The 9,078-nt window shown below is 31.7% G+C and overlaps 1 protein-coding gene across 1 annotated transcript; it reads right to left on the bottom strand.

Annotated features, from left to right (window-relative positions):
* Positions 1-987: 987 nt before the first annotated feature.
* Positions 988-5,675, bottom strand: LOC110641278 (mitotic checkpoint protein BUB3.1). Its single transcript, XM_021792944.2, has 9 exons — positions 5,361-5,675; positions 5,124-5,254; positions 3,929-4,011; positions 3,018-3,284; positions 2,775-2,850; positions 2,210-2,290; positions 1,609-1,687; positions 1,424-1,524; positions 988-1,350 (listed from the first exon to the last, which is right to left on the bottom strand). Exons 1-9 carry the CDS (start codon positions 5,481-5,483, stop codon positions 1,263-1,265), a joined length of 1,029 nt encoding a protein of 342 aa, XP_021648636.2. The 5' UTR covers positions 5,484-5,675; the 3' UTR covers positions 988-1,262.
* Between the last annotated feature and the right edge of the window lie 3,403 nt (positions 5,676-9,078).

Below are 9,078 nucleotides of genomic sequence, written 5' to 3'. Positions count from 1 at the left end.
AAAATATATATTTGAAATTTCTAAATTTTTAGTCAATATATGTATATATAATTTATTCTAATTTTCGAATGTATTTAAAATTTTAATTAAGAAATAATTAATTTTAGATATATAATATGATGAGTATATCATTACCGCCTGAATTTGTAAATTTAAGAAAATTTTCAAAATTTTTAAAAATTTCATTAGAAAGAATTTTAGATTTTAGTATTTCAAATAAGATTTTAATTGTTAAAATTTAAAAATATTTAAATAAAAATTAATATTTCAAATAATAATTTAATTTTTCTATATAAAATTTAAAATATAGATTAAAAAGAGATGTCATAGTGGAGATTTTCAAGTATTCTTATTAGTTTACGTGACACACTATAAAATCTTTTTAAAGACTTTATATATATATATATATATATATATATATATATATATATATATATATATATTTCATTTCAGTTTAATTCTAATTTAATAAAATTCAAAGGAAATACCTAAAATTGAATAGGTTGATTTTTTTTTATTTATTTAATAGCAATTTTGATCATTTCAATTAATTTCAATCTAATTCTAAAACCTGTCAGCGGCTGGATCTACACTGCCACAACGATTAACGTAAAAATGCTACCGATCTCAGATTACAATTATATAAGCAGTTAAACCCAGCCACTCCCGCTGAAGGGAGAGGGAAGCCGGCTTTTTAAAAAAAATAAAAAAAAAATAATATCAACCGTTAAATATCAAATTGAAATCAAAGCAAAATCAAAATAATCAGAATTGAATTCAAACAAGCAGCCTATGGCTGACTCTATAGGCACTTGGCAAAATTTAGTCTAGCGAACAAAATAAAAAAGAAATGCTAAAAACATAGTTTGATCGACTTTAATACAGCTTAGGCAGTTTCAAGGCTTATAGCCTAAAATGAATCCCAAAGTTAATTTAAAAAAATAATAATAATATTTTTACTATTAGAGAGTAGCCTGGCCAGTGCTCTGCTAACAAACATCTGCATATATAGAAAGATGTAGAAATCCAGTATACAGAATCCAACATATTTCAAGCTTTTAGCATGTATCTATAATGAGTGCTTCAAATATTAAAGGGCTAGAGAGGACATGAAAAATAACGAGAATAATTCTAGCTTAATTCAAAATCAGTTTTCACATAATGTTTGGACAGCTTCATAAAAGAGAAATGAAGCCCACAGAAAATCACTAAAGACCATGTATATTTGAGAATACCACAGAACAGGTCTTCTGGAATTTCAGCTATGCTGGAGGGTTAGGTAACACTTTTGGTTTTGGCTTGACTTCAATTTCATTTACACTGCGCACAAATATAGCGTCTGGTTCATGCCTGCAAAATGAACAAGTAGCTATTAGGACTGAAGAGAGAGAGAGAGAGAGAGAGAGAGCAGAATCATTCTTACGTTTTGTCTCCCTCTTCAAATGTGTAGCTTGATGCCACAGCCAACAGACGACCATCCCTACTAAATGAGAGTGCTGCAATGCTCGATGGATACTTCGAGTACTGGGAAAAAGTACGAGCTTATGAGAATGGGCCATAAGCGTTCCAGAAGTAAATTAAGAATATCAAATGTCAGGCAACCATTACCTGATAAAGCCTCTTTTTATTGTTCCCATCCCACACATTAACAAATCCATCACAACCTCCAGTTGCAAATGTACCATAACTGCAGGTTGAATTTGTAGGCATAGAATAGTAAGGAAAAGACTAGAACAAAAACAAGTTTCTATTATTACCAATGTTGAATGGAACATGTAAACTTCATAGTCACCATCATTTTAAGCACAAAAAATCCAAATAGAACCTGCAAGAATTTTCGATTTTATGCCTTCAAATAACCGGTGGTGGGGCACTCAAAACATTATATACATGAATTTTCAATTGAACAAGCAAAAGGACGATTTGTTTTCAAGAGAGAAATTTCATTTATTTCTCAACACAAGTACTTCTCAGTTAGTTGGGGGAAAGATACACATGTAATGGCAAGAGTTTCCAGTCGATTTGGTCATACAATTCAGTAACCTTTTGCTGGCCTATGATAAATGCAAAAAGAGGTATGTTATCTTGTATATGCTAGAATTTGTGTGACTAGGCCAAACACAAAATCGGATTACCAAAAAAGATTCCTCTGCATTTCTCAATCAAACTGCTCATGAACTCATTCCATAACAAATCTTGAGAAACTTACACAGGGTGAAATGCGATGGCATTTACTGGATAGACAATGTCCCTTCCAGCCTCTGATTTTCGATGACATTTGAATGCATATCTGCAAAAGCCTAAAGTCCATCAATACAGTGAAATGAAAGACAAGATATTCTGCCACAGTAATGCACATGCTGTCTTTTTACATAATTATACCCTGATAGGGAAGGGCCATTTATTGATTAGACTTTCTAACACAAAAATCAGGTGTGGACTTCTGCCATAAAGAGCCAATAATAAAAAGGATGACAAAAAATTCTAACATTCTAGAACACATAGCGCACAAAATGCCAAAATTCATTCACTATTACTTGCTAAAAAAGCATGTATCAAGAAAACTTGATACATGTAGAAATATGAATAGAAGAGGACTAAAAACATGCATCTATCAATCAAATGCCCCTGGCAACATCAAAGTTAGATATCTAGCACAGTAGCATTTATTATTAAAAAACAGTAGTTGATAGGCCTATAAAGTAATCAAGAGAAGTGCAAGATCAACTTCATATCGTGCTTCTTCAAGGTGCAGAGAAAAAAATAATGCATACTTTTTTGCTTGACTAGCCTCTGAAAGATCAAAAAACTCCATTGCAACCCTCCCTTCAACTGAACTAAGAGCATATCCTGCATAGGGTAATCCAGGTGAGGTGATAAGCATCAAAACAGTCGGTTTACTTCAACAAATGGCTGGAAATCTAAAATAAAGCACAAGTAAGAAAGAACAACAATCGTCTTTATTTGGAAAGGGGTAGAAGAGAATATCCTGTCACTTTAGCAGTTAGGGTCAATACCTGTACCATTGGGATAACAGCGCACACATCGAGTTTGATATTTCAGTGAAGATTCCCTTCGTTGGTCAGGTTGAGACATATTTCGCAAATCATAAATATTTACATGTCTTCCTGCAGTAGCTACAACTAAACGATTTCCAACAAGAGATAAAGAGTAAACACGCTCAGGTTGTGGATATGTGCCAACAAGAGTGCGCTCCTGTCCACTTGCACCTCTGGGATCCCAACATTTCAGTGTTTTGTCCCAACTACCAGTGATGACTTGTCCTATAATCATTGAGAGAAGTGAAAAAAGTTGCCACCTTATACTCTTTTTATACATTCTAATAATTTATAGCATTACCACATCGTGGTGATGAAAAAAGTACATGAACAATATGCAGGCATAAATAGAGGAACTAAAACATCTTTAATATAGAAATTAAATAAACAGAAGAGAGCAATCATAAGTTATTTTATACACAACATCTGGTCATCCCTTGAGCCTATAGATGACTTTTAAGCACCCCATTTAAATGGATTACTAAACCTACAGCTTCCGATCACAAATATACCTGGTTTGCAGGGCCTCGGTAAATTTGCCAACTAATAAAAACAATATAGTTTTTTCAACTCAATTCCTAGTCACTTGGCTCAACATCTCACTCACACTCACCACAAGGAAAATTAGTAATTTCCAATTTTTAATAAAAGCTTTCACCTACATTATCAACAATTACCATATAACCATGCATTTAGCTCATTGAGAAAAAAATACTGAGACAAGAAAAGCTTCTAAACTGCCTAACTCACTTCAGCTCATAGGACAAAATATAAAACCGATGTGACTTTAACTTGTAGAAGTTAGAATATACAATTACAAGAAAATAAACAAAAAAAAAAAGTCAATCCTAGTTTATTGTTTAACACACCTGCTGCATAAGAATACTCAATACAACGAACAGGTGCATCATGCCTTCCCAAAATGTCCTCCTTGCCATAGCTAAAAACTAGCCTGAAAGATCAATTCCAAAATCTTAAGTTTGGTAGATAATCTCTCCAAAAATATTTTTGGCTTTGTAAAAACATGGAAAGTTGCTAAAGAGTCCATTGTTATCATCTATACTTTTAAAAGCAGCTTTAATGAAATAAAGAACAGACAGATAACGTAGGTTAAGAACCATCCAACAAAAAAACCATTCTGAAGCAAATGGTAAGCAACTCTTTCCAAATAAAATAGGAATAATAAAACCAGGAACGCTAAGTTGATTTAGCGATGTGAAATGAAATACAGTTAGTTTACTACCAGAAAAAGAAGTGCTCATTTACTACCAGAAAAAGACGTGCTCAAGTAATCATTAATGCAATTGACAAAGGAACTGAGAGGAACGGAAAAATCGTTATGCCCACTGTCTCACAGAGATCTAGAAACTTTTAAACTGATCAGAATGAAATTCTGATTAGCTAATCATTACAAAATCTCAATGTAAAATGGTCAAATTAACTAGCCACTACAGGCTAAGTCAGTAATTACTATATCTAGAAGTATCAGTTGAGTGGCAGATCTCAATTCCTCCAAATTCTTACCCCATTTTTGCTGAATAGGTCAAACATATACTGTTATAGTCAAAGCTTCAAAACCATCTTTAGCTCTTTATATAATTTAGAGAGCTTGTAACTTAGAATCAACATATTACAGTATGAAGAAACCATAAACCATCACAAACCATAATCCAAACATAGTGTCAGGTTTGTTTGGCATTGTTGTTGGAGCTCATCTTTGATAAAAACGCTTTTTAAAACATATTAGTTATAAAATATTAAAAAATAATTTAAAATTAAATCTAATAAATTTTATTCATTATAACATTAAGATATCAAAATAACTTTTTTTCAACCTGCTCTTTGAATGGCATCTGTGGCTTTTTTTCATTTTTCCTAAGAAGTTGTTTTGGCCTCAAACCACCATGCTAAACAGGAACTTAAACTCCTGTTTTACGACATTGCAGACTTGAAAAACAAACTAAGCTAAGATACAGCAATTATAATGGAAAATGAAGTATAATTGCTACAGTTTCTTAGAACCAGACAGAAAACTAGGGCAAAATATACGAAAAATGAACTGACCGTCTCACAGTATTATCAGCGCCAGCGCTGAAACCAGAGGAGTCATCATGGAAGCAGCAATCAAGCACTGGCCCCCCGTGCATAAACTCTCCTCGCAACGCATTAGCGCTCGCATCGTACAATCTCACACTCTACAGACCAAATCAAAAAGCAAAGAATCAGACATCCACCGAGATGGAAAAATTAGAGCGAGCTAGGGATTTCACTAGGGAAATGTTGAGAGGGAAGAAGCTATACCTTGTCCCAGGAGGAGACAAGAAGGTGGTCGCTGTGATTAGAGAAGCGGAGGTTCGATATTCCGTCAGAAGGTGGGCTGGAGAGCTCACGGCCAGAGCCCGGCGGCGGGAGGACAGTTGTCATGTTGAGATTGATTGGGAAAGAGGAGAGCGATGCGAAGCCGTATTGGCTAGGGTTTAGGAAAGGGACGCAGAGAGGGAAGGAGATTCGAAAATTTGAATGCTAAGGTTTTTGAATTCTTTTGTACAGAGGGAGAGGGGGATTTGAATTTAATTCAATTAAAAAAAAAAAAGGGAAAAGGGCCATGGAGATGACTACGTATACAATTAATGCTTCCCCACCCTTTTCCTTAAGTTGTTGGCTTTATGTTTGCCTTTTTTTTATTTTTCTAAATAATGATTATGAGTTATTATTTTATTATGGGATAATTTTAATTGTTGTATATTTTAATTTTTAAAATTAAAATTTTTATTATAAATCTTATACTTTTAATTATTAAATTAAATTAAATTTTATTTAATTATTAAAATCTTCAGCAGTTATATTTAATGTAAAAATTAAAATAATACAATAATTTATCAGTCAGGCCTAACTTAATTAATCTCTTACAATTTAAATTAATATAATATTTTATTTTCTACAGTAGCCCTTTTTTTTCTAAACGAAAATCATCATATGCAATAACAAGCTTCACAGAGAAATCAAGACGCATGAATGATCTATTAGATTCAACTTTATTAATCTAGCCAGCCAACATTATTAGCTGATCTTTTACCAAAACAAAGAGAATCTGCTACCCATAGAGCTGCCATTTTGTACAGTGAATACAATTAATGGTCACTTCAAAATCTGATTCAAACGATTAAATCACTATCCTGCCAATTTCATTACTTCCAAAACAACAATAACTTATCTTTGTAAAGCAAAGGAGCCTAGGGAGAGAAAGGCCCGGCCATGCGGAAAAATTCAGCAATTCCTGCTGCATTTCTGCAAAATACATTCATGCCATCTATATATGTCCTTTTTAAAGGCAACATCCACATTTATTTTAACAGTACCTACAGGAGTGGGGATCCATCTATGAGAGTGTGGATCCAGCGACAGAGGGAGGGAGGGAGGGAGGGGAGGAAGCATGGCCCCTAACTTAGTGAAAATTGTAGTTCTAGTACCAGACTACTTGTAGGGTGTTATAAGTCTTTGTAAAAAACATACTCTTAGTATGGCATTGTAGATTTAAAATTAAATTGGCTCGTAGATTTAAAAGTTTATATTTTGTTGGGCTTTTGAATTTGTAATGTCTTGGTTTAAAATATTGAAGCTTGTGTTATTTATTTTGATATTTAATATATCACATATACTTTTATGGATAAAAAATTTGTAAATATAGATATATTAAGTGTTATTTTGGTCATTTTAAATAAATTCTGGCTCTGCCAGTGTATATCATTCTTATGAGACACCTGAGTAGAATGAGGTTGTATCATAAAGAATAGATTGTATTTTTATTTTAAAAATATTTTAAAATTTTCAAATTAATTCTGTCTTAATTTTTTTAAAGGATCGATAACTTATAAAAAATTAAGAAGAAAAGTTCAAGATGCTGAAAGGTTGCAGTTTCCTCTTCCTTAACTAATTCAACACTCATAAAACCAAGTAAGACCTCTACAAAGTCCATTGATGAATCTTTTCAGATGATCGAGGGGGAGAGAGGAATATGATTGACATGAAAATTATGAGAGGCTTTTCTGCTTATGGTATCACATTTAACGTTTTAAGAAATCCTCAATTTTATGAAATGATGTTTGCAATTGATAGATGTCATAAAGGTTACAAGGATCCATCTTGTGAAAAGGCAAGGACTACTCTTTTAATTAAATGAATGTAAAAGGAATATTGAAAAGGATTTAATTCATGTAAATGGCACTTGGTACAGTCAAGGTGTTTCAATTGCTTTTAATGCATGGACAAATTACAAGAATCAATTTTTCATAAATGTTATTGCTGTAAACAGTCAAGGAGCTATGTTCTTATATGCAAGGGACTTTTCAGGAATTGAAAAAAAAAATTGGAAAAAGAAAATTTTGAATTTTTGTTAAAAGCTATTGATGAAGTGGGTGTTTGTAATTTTCTTCAAATTGTGACTGATAATGTTGATAATTGTAAAGTCGTTGGAAATGAAATCGAAAGGTGCACAAGCATATCTTTTTTGTCACCTTGTGCTATTCATACCTTAAATCTTGTTTTGAAAGACTTTGCAAAAGTATTTCATTGGTTATAAGACACATATAATAGAGGGAAAAACTGTCAAGTATGTTATCATTCACATGCTTTAGCCATGTTTAGAACAAATTCAAAGCTTGGAAAAATTGGAAACAACATAGCGATGAAAAGATGAAGATTATGGGTAATTTGGTTGTAGACATATCAAGTGAAGATTTTTGAGATGAAGTAAAGAACACATTAAATGTCTTGAAACCAATTTATTTACTAATAAAGTTTTGTGATGGCCAAGGACCAAAAACGAGAGAAATTTATAAGAAGGTAAATATCATGCTTGTTGAATTAAAAGACATAATGAAATGTAACAAATACACATCATATTCTCTTTTAAATAAATTCATATATATTTCTATTACATGTGTAGTAATTGTTTATTATGGTTTACTTTTTTATAATTACTAATTTAATTTGTATGTAAATATTAACAAGCACGCAAATTGTTATAATCAAATGGAAGCGATTATAATAGCTAGAGGGTGGAAGATGAATTTTACATGCATTCTTATATTAACAAGCATGCGGATTGTTATAATAAAATGGAAGCGATTATAACAGCTAGATGGTGAAAGATAAATCTTACATGCATTCTTATATTAACAAGCATGTAGATTGTTATAATCAAATGGAAGTGATTATGACAGTTAGATGGTGAAAGATGAATCTTGCATGCATTCTTAGGTTTGCACTCATACTAAAATTTTATGATCATCATTATCTCACTTTATTAGCATCAAGAGGCATTACACTTTGAGATGGATTTTAATCGGATTTGGAATGTATTTAGATTTTAAGAATATTAATCGGATTGCAGCTCGGGCAGAGTGATTTTCGCGGGTACCCTACCCGTTGCCATCCCTATAGATGATTGTAGTATCCGAGTAGAGGAGATGAGATATAAATAAGTGGATAGTGAATATTATGAGAACATAAGTAGCTTTGGAAAAAAAGTAAATGGGCAGATCACATATTTTACTTCAAAATGAGGTTCAAGTATGCTAATCATTACAAAGGAAAAATGATTGAAAACATGTGAATCAGATAAATTAATAAAAATGGGTAATTTTTCCCCCTATTCAACTTCAATGCCAATTAGGGGTTGAAATTTGTTACTTCATTATGCTTGATCAACCATATGATTAATTAATGTTGAAATAACAAATGAGAGTCTTCTGTGGTTTATTTATAATTTATTTTATCTTTATTTTATTATTTTTATCATGAAATTAATGGATTTGGCCATTGTAATGAAACTGTTCGGTTTGAAATGAGTTTGTGTAATATATAATTGGATTTTTGATAGGTTTAAATTTAAAAAATAGTATCTAACTCAGATATGATTTAAATTTTACATATTGAGTATCTATTATTGAATTTATTTATATAAATACTTAATTAAATATAAAATATATATTTTTTATAATAATGTTTATAAATTTTA

The sequence above is a fragment of the Hevea brasiliensis genome, chromosome 14 (assembly GCF_030052815.1).
Source record: "Hevea brasiliensis isolate MT/VB/25A 57/8 chromosome 14, ASM3005281v1, whole genome shotgun sequence".
In the NCBI taxonomy this organism is placed as follows: Eukaryota; Viridiplantae; Streptophyta; class Magnoliopsida; order Malpighiales; family Euphorbiaceae; genus Hevea; species Hevea brasiliensis.
Note: the sequence above shows the minus strand (reverse complement) of the source record. Positions and strands in the feature narration are given on the sequence as shown.

What these genes read in the sequence shown, in the direction of transcription:
- LOC110641278 (XM_021792944.2), bottom strand. Translation starts at nt 5,483, where the DNA reads ATGACAACTGTCCTCCCGCCGCCGGGCTCTGGCCGTGAGCTCTCCAGC. An exon ending in TTGTCTCCTCCTGGGACAAG is followed by an intron (nt 5,255 to 5,360) that starts GTATAGCTTCTT and finishes TTTGGTCTGTAG; the next exon opens with AGTGTGAGATTGTACGATGC. An exon ending in ATAAAAAGAGGCTTTATCAG is followed by an intron (nt 1,525 to 1,608) that starts GTAATGGTTGCC and finishes ACTTTTTCCCAG; the next exon opens with TACTCGAAGTATCCATCGAG.